Source organism: Plutella xylostella, chromosome 20, assembly GCF_932276165.1.
Source record: "Plutella xylostella chromosome 20, ilPluXylo3.1, whole genome shotgun sequence".
Lineage (NCBI taxonomy): Eukaryota > Metazoa > Arthropoda > Insecta > Lepidoptera > Plutellidae > Plutella > Plutella xylostella.
In genome coordinates this window covers 4,511,335-4,526,584 of record NC_064000.1, presented here as the reverse complement: position 1 = coordinate 4,526,584, position 15,250 = coordinate 4,511,335, and the positions used below count along the sequence as shown (strand labels likewise).

The 15,250-nt window shown below is 41.6% G+C and overlaps 3 protein-coding genes across 3 annotated transcripts in view; 2 read left to right on the top strand and 1 right to left on the bottom strand.

Annotated features, from left to right (window-relative positions):
• The window catches only part of LOC105380953 (calbindin-32), an 86,559-nt gene extending 82,118 nt beyond the window's left edge, over positions 1-4,441 (top strand). Inside the window, exon 12 of the mRNA XM_048628332.1 lies at positions 465-4,441. Within this exon, the coding sequence (XP_048484289.1) occupies positions 465-617 (153 nt within the window). The 3' untranslated portion in view covers positions 618-4,441. The remainder of the gene's footprint in view (positions 1-464) is intronic.
• A 1,694-nt stretch (positions 4,442-6,135) lies between these two features.
• On the top strand, positions 6,136-7,822 carry LOC105380954 (peptidyl-prolyl cis-trans isomerase Fkbp12). The gene is made up of 3 exons (XM_011550578.3): positions 6,136-6,289; positions 6,588-6,748; positions 7,070-7,822. Exons 1-3 carry the CDS (start codon positions 6,253-6,255, stop codon positions 7,196-7,198), a joined length of 327 nt encoding a protein of 108 aa, XP_011548880.1. The 5' UTR covers positions 6,136-6,252; the 3' UTR covers positions 7,199-7,822.
• Positions 7,823-8,818: 996 nt separating this feature from the next.
• Positions 8,819-15,250, bottom strand: LOC105380955 (flocculation protein FLO11). The gene is made up of 3 exons (XM_011550579.3): positions 14,628-15,250; positions 13,395-13,456; positions 8,819-13,148 (listed from the first exon to the last, which is right to left on the bottom strand). The coding sequence occupies exons 2-3, from the start codon at positions 13,447-13,449 to the stop codon at positions 9,835-9,837; spliced, it is 3,369 nt and encodes a 1,122-aa protein (XP_011548881.3). The 5' UTR covers positions 13,450-13,456; positions 14,628-15,250; the 3' UTR covers positions 8,819-9,834.

Sequence of the window (15,250 nt, the reverse complement as noted above, 5' to 3'; positions counted from 1 at the left end):
TGCGCTGTTAAAGGTACTTCAATATTACAGAAGGCGTCATTAAGCTAGCCTTTTCCGTTTAGGAGTAATTCGGTGATTTGTCACTGTAACTTTTTCATTGCTCGTATGATAACCTAACCAACATCCACCATTAATCCTCCACCCACACCCACATATATACATATTTTTTTTTCACCAAATACGTTAAAATGTGTGTATTTCTAAGCTGAGGAAACTCAGATATTAATTACCTGCAATTATTGTAAGCTGACCCCTTAGCATGAATTTTCATCGTGAAAATTACTCGATGAATTTTGTAGGAAAATTTTTGTTCTGCTACGGACCGCCAGGGGCGCTGTTCATATTTTCATACAAAATTACTCGATGAATTCTACTTCACGTTCACGATGAAAATTCATGCTAAGGAGTCTGTTTGTTTAACATATAAATGAAACTAAAACTAAACTAAAACCCTGAATCCCCAGGACTACGACGCGCAAGACCTGCTCGAGTTCGAGGAGACGATCCTGCAGGGCGTGGAATACTCCAGCGACGGCAAGATCAGCCGCAAGCAGCTCACCATGATCCTCCTCGCGCTGGCCAGGCACCACCAGGAGGAGGACGTGGCCACGCCCTGAGGACACGCACGAACTATAGTTGTACGAGGATGGCGGTTTACAGAGTCTTAAGTCCACTGCGGTTACTACCACCGAACATTAGCAGTTAACTATCCGTAAGCAACGTCGCTTGCTTGTCAAAGCTGACGTAACTTGTATGGATCAGACAGATGTTTAACAGGCGAGCGATCGGTGGCTGAAATCCGACAAAACCTTACATCGACATTTTTTGTCATGACATGTCGAATTGTGATACGTCGAAGTAAGATTTGGTCGGAGTTCTGTAGTATCGGACTTAAGACTTGATGTAAAACAGTTGTTCTAAATTCAGTTTTCGAGGCAGTTGTACAATGACGCTTTTCAAAGAACACACGTTTTACAGAGCACGAAATATAGGAAAGCTTTTCTGAACTTTTGAAGTCGATTCTTGAGTCGGGGCTTGAGTGTTCAACTTTCGATTCTTTTGCATAAAACTGAGTGTTAATTGTTGTATACGCGTCTAGAAATATTGAGACTTATTTTGAAATCCAGGAAAAACAATCTTATTGCCAACAAAACATATATAACTATATGTTTATATATAGAATATTTCTTCATAAGTATTCCTATTTAAAACTTTGATTAGTGTCTGTAAAATGTGTTCTTTGAAACTATTAAAGATACTTAGAGGACGCTGAAATATCTAAATTACCTACCAGTTACCACACTTTATCATATATTTTTTTCTTAGCAAAATTTGAAAATTATTATTAAAACCACATTCTTAAACTTTAGGTGAAAAAACTGAAATGTGCCAATTTGATTAAGATTTTTCTCAAACTTGTAGCGATTCATAGATAAGTATACATTGTATACAGGGTGGAACTTTAACCGCGAACTTTCAGGAAACCACTCAATGCACCAGAAACCATACATAGGATCAACGCGGAAATCACGTTTTTTTTTAAATTAAATCTCAGATACCAAGGTTTCAAGGTTTGGTCAGTAAATACTTATATATTTCTGTAGGAATATATTATGTATATTATGTACTTACATGTAAGTACACGCGTACAAGCAGTTTTATTTTTTATTTAATGGGAATATAGGTATTTATTTTTACTAAATGTGAATGATTCAATTTATGTTATTATTAAGTAAATAAGAACGTAATTTTATATTTGAATAAAGCGAAATCAAAATACATGGGCAACAACTAAAAAAATGCCATCACTCCGTCCTCAAAATAAATTATGATTCTTACGAATTTCGTAGATTCTCATTTTTATAAATAGGTACACATATACTTTGTAAAATATAGCAAGTCCCATGACGTTTGATTGACAGATGCTTGCGCCGTTCAAGAGTGGCACCACTGACAGCTGTCGTGTCGTACATCATGCTCTATTTTACTAACCTATACCTATAGTGTTTTGTTATAGTTCAAAAGTTAATTAAGTTACATTACGATGAGTTTCCGTTGTAAAACCGTGCGGCGTTGTAACTTTTTTAAACTTACCTCTACCTACCATTGTTTATTAATACCTACTCGTTTTTGCATGTAGAGCCAAATCTAATGCCAAATAAATACTCACAGTTTGTACATAAACTATAAAGCTATAGCCTCATTACAATTATAAGATATAATATTTTCGTAATCATTCTACAGATTCATGCTTTTATCCAAGACAAAAACATCCATACTAAATCCACATCATATATGCTAACTAACTTTTACTTAAGTATTCAATCTTTATCTTGATGGTACCTAAGTATCAATCTTAACACGTTTTCCTAGTTACTTAAAATAGTTACTTACCTAATCCCACAAATATATTCTCTCTCGAATAGTGTTTATTTTTTATAAATATTAGATTTACTAAATCCTCCTCCTTGTCCATTTTTATTTTCTACACTTTGCCATACGGTTGATGACTGTACAACTAAAATAACTTTGAAGAGTTTGAAGTAAATAGGATAGCAGTCTTTAAAATTATGAAGTAAATGTACGTACTTATTATCTTCTCGTTAGAGAAATGGTAAGTAAGTAAGTATGTCCCTTGTTTATATAATTTAGGTGCTAACTAAATACATAAATTGAAACCTTATTTATTGTACCTACTTATGTACGACTTTAATTCTTTTTGTTCTGGTTCTCCGCCTGCATCAAATATCAGTAAATAATTATATAAAAGGAAAAAAATCAAGGATTGTGTATGTACTTAAGTATATTGAATTAAAAGCTATGCCTGCCTGTTTGGTAAAGGTTTCAACTATCTTACAGAATTTTAGACATTGTCGGCATGATTTTTATCCCAAAGATAAAGCCTTAAGCAGGCATTTTAAAACATAGGGTTTGTACTAACTAAAATATTGTTAAATTGGAATTTTAAACATCGCACAAAAAGCAAGATCGACACTTAAGTCTCTCGAAAATATTGCAGTAAGCACTGATTCAAATGCATCTTTCAAATTAAGTATAAGTTATGTACCTAAGATTACTTACAGAATTTTGCAAAAGCTAGATGGGGTTACATAACAATTTATTCAAGTACTTACATAATTAATATATATCGACTTTTGCCAAATGTCTCGCTCCTTCGAATTCGCAAAAAATAAGCTTGTACACCTAACATGTTTGCTCATTTGTACGCTTTTAGGTGTACCTTAAGTAAAAATATTACACTTATGAATTAAAAGGTGAGCTTATTACGTAATTATGCAACCCTATCTGCAAAATGGTTTTGCAACTTTTTGTAAGTACTTATAGAATTTAAAAAAAAAACATGATAACTAATTAAGTGCTTAAAATGTTTTGTATCAAGAAAAGTGTTTGTAGCAGGTATCTAAATGTTGTTTATAAGGATAGAAATGAAATTGTGTAATTTATATTTTGAAGTAGGTATACATTGTATTTAAAATAGGTAGGTATGATCATTTAAATCAATGGCAATCATTTACTTAAAATATTAAACTGCAAGTACCCAACGATAACGGGAAAAGACAGATACATACTTATCTACTTTATCGCTAGAATTTCTGAATGTTACCTGAAAAAGAAATAATTTAAGAGAGAGAAGTAAATATCAACACTAATATAGGCAAGTACCTAATTATTATAAAGAGGAAAGATTACAATATAATGAGTATGTTAAAGCAGGTATGTTGTTATTAGGTATTATGTTGGTAGTTATAATCTTTATTATGGTCTAAAATCTGTGTTAGGTAATAAGATGGCTGTTGTGGAAATTGTTGTGATGATGTTATAGTGAGCTTTATCAGATACCTATATATCATTAATATAAAAAAACGTATTCATTGTTATGCACAGGCGAAAGATTCTTTATAACCACATAATATTTATAAGTAAGTAAGTATCTACATAGTGAACCCTATGTGATGTGAATTGTGAACCCAAGTCCTTTCATCCATTCACCATAGAAAAATGGTCGCCACCGTGCTAGTGTCTTCATTATTTCAAAGGTACAATACCTCCAATATTATAGTATATACTGGATGGCCTGTTTAAAATTAGGTAAAGTCAGGCAGTGCACAATGCACACTTTGCAAGAAGTAGTTACCTACCCAAAAAATAATTAAGAAGACGCGACTATGTAAAGTGTTTTTTTCAATGGTGTTAGTAGACACAGTCTAAGTTGTACGAAAGCCACAAAACCTTACCTGATAATTAGCTGTACCTATACCTACTTATGTTTTATTCTAAAATCTGCTATTAACTAACTCATGGCATGGCCGATACCTAGTTAATTATTGGTTATGTAGAATTGCTAAGCTATCCCCAAAGTTTAGCACGCTAGCCGTGTTTGAAATAAAGAAATTTTGTTATTAAATATTTATATTTGTAACCAGCTTCTTTTATTAACTTACTTGCTACCCATAGTGTTTAATTGATAGGTTTTAGTTATTTAATAAGTAAAAAAGTAAGTAATTATAGTAGTTACCTACAATACGCTTGCGACTTGCAAGTCACCTCTGACGCGAGACCCCTTCGGGAACATTCGTGAGAATAATATTATATGTAAATGTGTAAGTTACGTTGAAAGAAAAAAAAGAGGAAACCTGCACATTCTGATTGAGCAGATTTAGATGTCTGACCCTCCAAACTTCTGCAGTAGATCCGCGTGGTGGAAAGTTCTAAGTTTTTAGGAGGGAGAATATGCACAAATGTTCCATTTGAGTGACCAACCTGAGACAGACATACAGGGTGTTGCAAAAAGTTCAGTATGTTCAGCATGTTATATCTAAGCCCGAAACTGAAATCAGAATTTCAAAATTCGTGCTGCACATGCTGGTTTCGGCTTAGTATACCCGTTTTGCGACACCCTGTATACTCCTAAAAATACTAGTCCTAGCCTAAGCTAAGTAAGTATTTATATGTCGACATTGTCGACCAAATAGGGGACATACTTAAGAAAATCTACATTAGGAGTTTCCGAAACCGACGAGCGTAGGTAAGTATGTACGTAGTAGGTACTATCTACTCAACAGTGAAGCTGCGAACAGACCGGCCCAACGAACGCTTGTTGCTGCAATATGCTGGACGGCTTAGCGAATGCCACACGCCTCGGGTTTCCGAGAATGCATTATGCTCGGTCTATACAGAGTATAAAGACAGATGTCTTCGGGGGCGACCATACAGACAGAGCATGCCTGATTCCTGCATTCGGCTCTATATGTTACGAGCTGTTCCCGCGCGCTTCGCTTCGCCTTAAAAAGTTTTCCCGTGGGAATTCCGGGATAAAACGTATGTATACCAAATTTCATTCAAATCCGTTCAGTTGTTTTGGCGTGAAAGAGTAACAGACTGACAGACAGACAGACAGACAGACACAGTTACTTTCGCATTTATAATATTAGTAAGGATGAGAGATTTTATGAATGTACTAACGTATGTTAGCCAATAAATTCAACAATGACAACGCCATCTATTGTCTAACAGTGTAAACTTTTAATTTTTTATAGTATGGCAACTTTTTGAGTACTTCCGGCAGTAACCCAGACCACAAGAACAAGACTCAGAATAATGACAGCTTCTAACAAAACGACTCTGTGATCCTTGGCAGCACTGCTAAAAATAAAATCTAGAAATGCCCGTTCATTTAAAAGTGTAGCCATCGTTAAGTAATTTTCCTATATTGTAGGGATTGCAGAATTTATTTATTTAATTTTGTAAATTTTACAGCCATTCTGTAAAAAACTAAATTCGATGACGCTCGCTGTTGTGATGCCTGGAATATACATGGAATAGTGTTAGCCTTAATTCTTTTCTGCTTCTACTCGCTTGGCATTTCTACTGCAGTAGCTTTTCAGAGTTGAATAGAATAGAATAGAATAGAATAAATCTTTATTCAAAGAAAACAACTTATGCTATTACATACATCCCACAAAACCAAATGTTAATATACCGCTATTTAAAAAAAAAACATTTTCGTAATATTTTGATTAAAACACTGCAAATAATTTTGTGATGAAGTCCATTGTGAAGCGTTCTTTAGCGACCGGCGACTCCTATAAAATAGCATACATACGAGTTTGGGTGAAATAAAAATTATGTCATGGCAACATTATACATGTCGCCCGCCATTGCGGAAAAAGCGGCGTGGTTTTGGTTGAAGAAAACTATTCTATCGATTAATTGTAAATACAATTAATTATAATGGGTGTTGAAGTGGAGACGATCAATCCTGGAGATGGTACGTATATTGAGATATATTATGAGTTAGAAGCTAACTACTGCAGATAGAATTTCACCCTCCAACACTAGCCGTAAGATTTAGTTGCTATTATTCAGCAACTTCCCACGCTATTCTATTCAATTCACCTAGCCCTTATGCATAAACGTATCAAACCAGTGGCAATGATTGATTACTCGTAAATTTAAGTACAAAGTAAACAGTTGCACCCAATTTAATAAGATGTGACCTTCAAGAGGCCGGCCGCGGTCTAACAGGCATGAATCATGATTTAAATGTAAATATTAATGAATTCCAGAGTCCACATACCCGAAGGCTGGGCAGACCGTGGTGGTGCACTACACCGGCACGCTGACCAACGGTACCAAGTTCGATTCCTCCCGCGACCGCAACAAGCCCTTCAAATTCAAGATCGGCAAGGGAGAGGTGATCAAGGGATGGGACGAGGGCGTCGCTAAGGTTTGTAACAGTTAATCAGCCTCATCAAAATAACCTGATTACATCTACCGAGAGCAGAGTGGCAAGACAGTATCCTCGGCCAATTAATGGCTAGCAATTGAACGAGTGCTCGGCTGAGAATACTATCTCGCCACTCTACTCTCGGTAGGTGTACCTAATAAGGGTATTTTTATCAATGAAAATAAACAACTCAAACCCTGAAAAAGACATCCTTCAATTTTGAATATGTGTTAGTTTATAAATGCCAGTAGAAAAGATGAATTATTCAAAAAAGTTTATTTAATTAGACTTGCTAGTAATGTTATATTTCTTTGCTTCCAGATGTCAGTTGGTGAGCGTGCCAAGCTCATCTGCTCCCCCGACTATGCTTACGGCAAGCAGGGCCACCCCGGCCTCATCCCCCCCAATGCTATCCTCATCTTTGATGTGGAGCTCCTTCGCTTGGAGTAATGGCACAAAATGATAACCACCTATATTTCCTAGTTAGACATTTACCCCTTCAAGTTTCTATAATTATTGTTATAATGCTAGATACTTTTGATGGTATGTCATTTACTAAAGTAGTGCAGTGCCACATACTTAAAACCGAAATGCCATGTTTTTTGTGGACATACAAATTGCATTGTATTTCTAAGATTTAGATGTAATGTGAATTCATTATCTCTGATAGCAATTTTATCCTAAAGAATTATTTGCAATAACTAGAAATGGATAGTTAAGTTTATGTCTGACTTCAGAACCCCAGTATATAATGTGGTACATTTGTACTACTTCACTGCCTTTTTCTGGCTACATTCCAACTGTCGCATTTAGCCTCAATTTTACCAAAAAACCTTATTGGTGTATCTACAAATATTTTAAATGTACCATATTATTCTGATTATGTACATGTATTATGTATTTATGCACAATATTGTAATTAAATAGGTGGACAGGTAAAGGTGGTTGATAAATAAATTTGAATATTTAATCTTTGAACTAAAAATAATTGTTCTTGGGAGTCAGCAAAGTAGTAATAATTTGTCACTTAAAGCTTTATTTGTATTCTAAGAAATAAAAGGTATTGCAAAATTATTCATATGATTTACTGTCCTGTCCTTGTACCCTAGTCAGAGATTTATCAGTGATAAAGTGTAAGGGTGCTTCCTTGTCTAAGGTGCTTCCATAGAGTATCTGGTTCCCTGTATCTACCTGTACCGGTAACCTGATATAGCGAAAGCACTCAGTCACGGAGCATTTCCAGGATTTTTAAATGTCATAAGCGCTTTCGCATAATCAGGTTACCGGTACAGGTAGATACAGGGAACCCGCTTCTCTATGTAAGCACCCTAACTAAATTTGGACCCTCAGGCCTGACACACTTTCAGTGATACCATGTGTACCCTAATACCCTATTTCTCACAAGGTTGCTTTTGAGGCAGTGCCGCTACATCTAGCGCTAGTGGCAAAAACACATGGTACCTTCGTCTATAGTCACAAAAACGGTAACGATGTAGGTACATTATTATACCGTAGTAGATACCTATTTACCTTTATTTCATCTCATCCCAAATCACTGGACACTGACGGTAGGACTGGTCAACTGATTTAAAGTCGCTCAGCGTGCTATGGAGAGAGCTATGCTTGGGGTTTCTCTGATGGATCGTATCAGAAAATGAGGTTATCCGTCAGAGGACTAAGGTTACCGACGTCGCTGTCAAAATAGTGGCAGTGGGCTGGTTATATCTGCCGAAGAACCGATAACCGTTGGGGTAGATGAGTTCTCGAGTGGAGACCACGAACAGGCAAACGCAGCGTGGGGCGCCCTCCTGCCCGCTGGACTGACGATCTTAGGCGGTTAGCCGGTAGTGGTTGGATGAGGAAGGCCGAGGACCGAGTGTTGTGGAGCTCCTTGGGAGAAGCCTATGTCCAGCAGTGAATGATTATTGGCTGATGATGATCACAAATCAGTTAAAAATTTATCAATAGTTATTTTTAACGTGTGTGACAAAGTCTGCTAAGTCGCACTGCACTGTGGGTGTGGGTAAGTTACATTGTTGTATTAGTGCCATGAAATAAAAACAAAAGAACTTACGGTAAATCTTTATATTTCTGAAATAAACTTTTACTTATGAGTACAAATAATTCGACCACTGAATCCTTCACATTTCAATACAATTTTGGTAAATACTTCATAACATAGGGTAAGTCTAAATTGAGAATTAATTACTTATAGATAATTATAAGATCATTCAGTAGTCAAATTACTGTAGGTATTTGTATTTCTTATATAAACTTTTTACATTAGGTCCCTACTTAAAAATATGTATTTTTACGACATTACTTAGTACTTACGTTATAAATAGTACTTATAACATTTTAGATAGAACCGCTTTTCTTAAAGTTACAAGAGCATTATTTTACAGAGCAAAATAGAAACTATAAAAAAACAATAACTGAATACCTACTTAATTTATTCTGTGCGAAAATATAATTAGAACTCTATTGATATTAAAGAAACATTAAACCTGTTTTAATTTCTTATAAAGTCGTTCCCTATGGTAATTTAATACTTTATTTCTAAAGTATTACAAAATGGAGACTTCGAGATTTTTCATGTTTTTAAACTAAACAGTTTTTATCATATTTTGAATTTCTATTGCACTTAAACCTAATCAAATCATTTAGTATACAATTTAATATCACAATTTCGTACAAAAAAATATAGCTTATATATTGGAAATAATAATGCTATCAGTCAAACTGGCAACATTCGATAATGTTGAATTAATACATAAATACGCAACTAAGTACCTGCCAAGGTCTTTGAGTTCATGCTTAATAATGTAGCCACTGTAACATTGGGCACACACATTTAGACTTACTTATATTAGTAATACAACACAACTCTTTCTTAAAACTAGAAATCATACATTGCATTATTATTCATTCATTCTGTGAGAGGGCGCATTAGCATTTACTTAAATTATTTTAATAAGCTACAATTTAATTGTCAAGGCGGACTTTGAAGACCGAATTGACTGGATATAAACCAAAATCATCAGCAACACCAGAGTGTCTACAACCACAACCTAGGAACACGAGAGCTACGCTTGCTTGAGCGGGCCGAGGCTCAGCAGCCCGTCGGCGCCCAGCGCCTGGATGCTGGTGGCCAGCCCGTTGTGCATGTTGCTGACCGACACCACCGGGATGCCGTAGCTGCCGTCCGCGTTCTCGCGGCTCGCCAGCGGAATATAGTGGTAAATACCTAAATTACTGAGTCGCTGCACGTTGTCGGGCTGCGACAGGTCCACCACGGGCAGGCCCAGCTCGCGGTTGGGGCCGGTCACGTTGTGGAACGTGCGCTTGTGGTGCTGCAGCTGCAGCGACTTGGGGTAGGAGGCGGGGCACTCGTCGCACTTGAACACGGGCAGCTTGCTCTGCGGGTGCGCGGCCTGCGCGTGCGCCGACAGCGACGCGGCGCTCATGAAGGACTTGCGGCAGAGCTTGCACGAGTGCAGGCCGCCGCCCGCCTCGGGGATGCTGAAGGAGCTGGCGCGCGGCGCGTGGCGGATGCTCATGCCGGCGGGCAGCGAGGGCAGGCGCGGCGCGGGCCGCTCGGGCGACGGCGAGCGGCTGCGCGGCTTCTGCTTGATGCTGATGCCGCGCGACGCCAGCATGTGCGCCATGGCGTTGGACGGCTTCGGCACCGACTTCTTCGTGATGGAGATCTGGCTGCCGAGGCTCAGCTTGTCCTTGGCGCCCTGCACGCTGTGGATGAGCGGCATGCCCTCGCGCTGCTTCTGCATGGCCATGACGTGGCAGTCCTCGTTGTCGTGCTTGCCGGGCAGCAGCATGTCGCGGCGCTTCTGCTGCGGGCCGCCCGCGCCGCCGCCCGGCCGCTTGAGGGGCGCGCGCGGGGCGGCGGGGCGCGGGCCGCGCGCCTGCCCCTGCACCTGGATGCCGGGCCGGATGGTGGGCCGCGCGCCGCGCACGCCGGGCGCGCGGGGTCGCGGCCCCGCCCCCCGTGGCGCGCCCACGGCCGCGGGCCCCCCGGGCGCCCCCAGCTGGCCGGGGGAGAAGGTCTGCACGTTCTGTATGCGGATGCCGCTGGCGCTGGGCCCGGGCGGCGGCGGCGGGCGCATGGCCCCGCCCGGGCTGGTCGCCTGCGCGTACGGGTTGCCCGGGGAGGGCGCGCTCGGGGGCCCCATCTGACCTACCATCCCCATCTGCGGCGGCTGGCTCATCATGGGCGCCTGCCCGTACACCGCCTGCTGCATGCCCTGCAGCGGCGACGCGGCGGAGTAGGGCGAGGACGAGGCCACGCTCACGTAGGGGCCGGGCGCGGCGCCGGGGTAGCCCGCCTTGGACATGGGCGGCTGGTACTGCGCGTACTGCTGCTGCTGCTGGTTCATGTACTGCGGCGGGTACTGCTGCTGCTGGTACATGCCGCCGCCGGGGGGGTATCCCTGCTGCGGGTAGGAGGAGGGGTAGGCGGGGGGGGGCATGCCGCCGGCGCCGGGGTACGCCTGGATGTTGATCATGACGTTCTGCTGGTGCGTGGCGTAGGGGCTGGCGCCGGGGCCGATGGCGGACAGCTTGCCCACCTGCTCGGCGAGCTGCTTGACGGGCAGCAGGCTGGTCAGCAGCGAGGAGGAGGCGGGCACGAGCGCGCCGGCGTAGGGCGCGGAGGGCAGCACCACGCTGGCGGAGTGGCCGGTGGCGCGGATGTGGTCGTCCAGCGCGCCCGCCGTCGTGTAGCGCGAGTTGCACACGTCGCACGCGTGCTGCGACCCGAGCCGGTCCAGCGAGATGTACTCACTGGTATCCGACAGGGATCCCCCCTCCTTCTTCGTGGACGAGAGAAGGCTCTCGAAGATGTCGTCGGCGCTGCGCTCGAGCATGTCTATGGGCGGCTTCGTGTCGGGCGCGTTCCAGTTGAAGCTGTGTTGCTTCTCCGTGGTGGCGAGCGGTCTGCCGGCGGCGGGCGCGGCGGCGGTGAGCGTGGAGTGCAGCGTGGGGTACGACGACGTGGAGTAGGGAGTGTTCTCCGTCTTTGGTATGATGGTGGGTTTGATATCCGGCGCGGGCGTGGACGACACCACGCAGCAGTCGTCGTCCTCGTCGTTGGAATCGCCGTTGATCTCTATGATGGTGACGCTGGAGCTTTCCGTCTTAGGGAGCAGCGGCGCGGCCGGCGTGTTGTTAGTGAACAGCGGCTGAGCGGCATTAGGCGTGACTGGCTCCGTTTCCGACTCGCTTTTCACTCTGGATATGAGCGGTGTGGATATCACATCTGTGATGGGTGGCGATGAGCGTTCCGTTTTGATCTGGCCCGAGAATAGGGGGGCATTGGAAGGTTGTGTGTGGTCGGAGTCAGTCACTTCTTGTTTGACAACGATGTCTTGCGGCGCGGGAGCCGCGGCGGGGGTCGCGGGGGGTGCGACGGGGGCCGGGGCTGGGGCGGGGGCCTGCGGGGTCGCGGCGCGGGACTCGCTCACTTGCTGTGGCCTGATCTGCGTCCCAGGCAGTATATTCGTGCCTCGTTTGGGAGTCTGCTTCATAGCTCTTCGGATCAGCCCTGGTTTCGGCAGGTCTGCCGGCTCAGCTTTAGGCTCCACTAGTTCTGTGTGAGTGTTGTTCTTTGCGTTGCTAATTTGTATTCTCTTTGAGTTGGCCAGAGGTATTTTGTCAATTGAGTCGTCACTATCTGAGTTTTTCCTGTTGTTTGTTTTCTGTGTGGCGTCTTCATCACCTGACCCCTCGCCGCCGGACGCGTCCTGCGCCTTGTCCGGATCCTCGTCAGAGTCTTTGGGCTCATCCTCATCTTCATTGTCTGACGTTTGGAAATCTCTTAGCCCATTAACCACTTTGAAGTTAGAATTGCCGCCATCCGACTTGATCTTCAGTTTGATCCCGCCCAACATGCCGAGTTTCTGCATGATGTCCTTACCGACAGGCTTCTCATCAGCCTTCTCCTGCTTGATGGGGGTAGCATTCTTTTTTATCGTGAATCCCAGTCCACTTAGTTTACTCAGTGCTGAATCAGCTGTTTTGGTCGGAGTCACTGGAGCTTTTATCTGTATGCCCTTCTGTTTGAGTAGTTGCGAGACGTCGATTTTTTGTGGCGCTTTGGCCGGCGTGTCCGGTAGGTCGTCTTCATCGGACCAGTGCTCGTCCCCGGAGAGGTCCAGCTCGTCGTCTGAGGGCAGCTTCTCGAGGATGATGCTCGGGAGGGACACGTGCTGCAGCAGGTGTCGGTGGAACTGCCCGCGCGCCTGGAAGTCCTCCTCGCAGGTGTAGCAATGGTACTCCTCTTTGGGCTTCTTGATCAGTGCCCCATTGGACTGCAGCTGCTTGAGTATCCGTGCTACGCTGTCGTTAGCCTCGTCTGTGTTGTCCCCTACAGCCTCCTCACCATCTGGAATTTAAAAAGATATTGGTTAAACCTAGGTTGAGTGTTGAGTGGTTAGAAAATAATATGAAAACATGCCACTCTAAACAAGAAAACCATCACATCAAAACCACACCACAAGGACAAAGGCATCTAATAAAATTCTGACTACAAGTGGTAAGAGTTTAGCATTTAAAATGTGGTTTGTAAAATCAAAATCAAATAGGTGTGTGTCAATGTCCCCGAAACAATATAAACAAATGAAAAACAAACCTGACTCGTCATTGGTTGGTGAGGGAGGCAAATCATTCTCTATTTTAGTTGCCATATTTAACCTGTGAACAATATAAAAGAGGCTTTTATTTGATTTGATTCCATTTGGGATACCTACATTATACCCTCAGACCAAATAGAGATTATACCATGTATAAATTAGCAGAAGGTGGGTGGCATAAGCTAACATATTGTTGGATCTTCTTCTTACCTACATATAGTGTGGTTTTTTATCAATGAACATTCTGTTGGCAGGTCAATGTACAGTCAGCAAAAGGTACAAAAATATGTGTACGTACCATGATACCACCCAATCACAATCCTAAGACTTATGGGTGGAAAAATTATATGAATCAAATAATAAATATTTTTTCTATAAGTATATATGCAATCTCTACAACTAGTGCAAAACAAGTACAAATTGTTCATGTCACATATCATCCATGTAGCTTTTGCTGACTGTAAGTACCAGAAATACAGAGGAAATTTCATTAAGTGAACAGAAATAAAATAGCCTCTGATAGGTACATTAAGGTTTAGTAGTTTTCCAACATTAGTGTTCTGTGGTCTTCAACATAGGTAGGATGAGTATGGTATATGTAGCTGTTGTTTTAGCAATTTCATTGATTCCCAATGACAACATTACTCTGACTATTGAAAAAGTAAGTTTATTCATTTTTATTAAAGTATTTATTTTATTTAATCTATCCTTCACACTATATGTTCAATATGGGTTATTTAGGTGGGCTCTGTTACTTGGCACAGTACTTATAAGTACAAAAGTAAAATAGTGTGTACAATCAGGTGGACTCAATGCTAAAAGCATTTTCTACCTGTCAACCTGCAGGAGGCACAGGGGGCAGAATGTATGAGTGTATTGGAAGGATGTAGGAGTTAGGGCGCATTGACACAGGCATGCTCACAATATTAATAAATGATAGGAAAAAGAAGACTACAAATCTCATAATATGCATGCACAGGTACTAAACTTATAACATAACACCTCACCTAGGTGTCATGTGCCGTACACCCTGTATAAATAGTTAAGTAAGTACTTAATTGTGCTTAATAAATTACCTACTTACATGGCAGTAGGTAAATCTGCCTATAAAATACCTATCCCTTAAAATTTTCATTAAAAGCAGGCTTTACTACAATACAAACAATAACAACATGCGATCCGGCGATTTTCTAAAACAAAACAACAACAGTAAAGTCTGAAAGTATACTCACTCTCATTGTTTTTCTTGCTGGTTATGTTCAATTAGATGATTTTAGATTGGATAATTCTATATTATGGAGCATCCAGCTAGTGGTAAATGTTTTTCCATACAAATCTTTTGAAAATGCTACAAATCTTTCGGATTTCGGAACCTTCAAAAGTTGACACCGCTTTTCCGGCTTTTCCAACGAGATGTACCACCAATCAAAATAGAGCTTACAAAACAAAACACATTCAAAACAATTTGCATTAATTTTTCAACAACACTGCAAGAATAATGTTTTTCCGCGAATTTCTTGTCTTCAAAATATTAAAAAACAAAATGGCTGCCTCAGAGCCACTTATTGAAATACACAAACTTCTGAATTTCTAAACGATTACGACTTTACATTGAGAATCAGAATGTTACATTTATGATCAAATTGTAAAATTTATAAGTACTGCAATAGTACAACCAAACACTTTTATGTTAATTATGCATCCGAGCGGAAACAGCGAGCATATTTCGCTCGCTCAGTCGGAATCGAATCAACACCGAAAAATTTCAATTCACTGTATGACGGTGATATTATGACAAACCGGTCCGTAGATACAGCACATTCCGTGCCGGCTACGGGTGGTATGGCCATGGCCA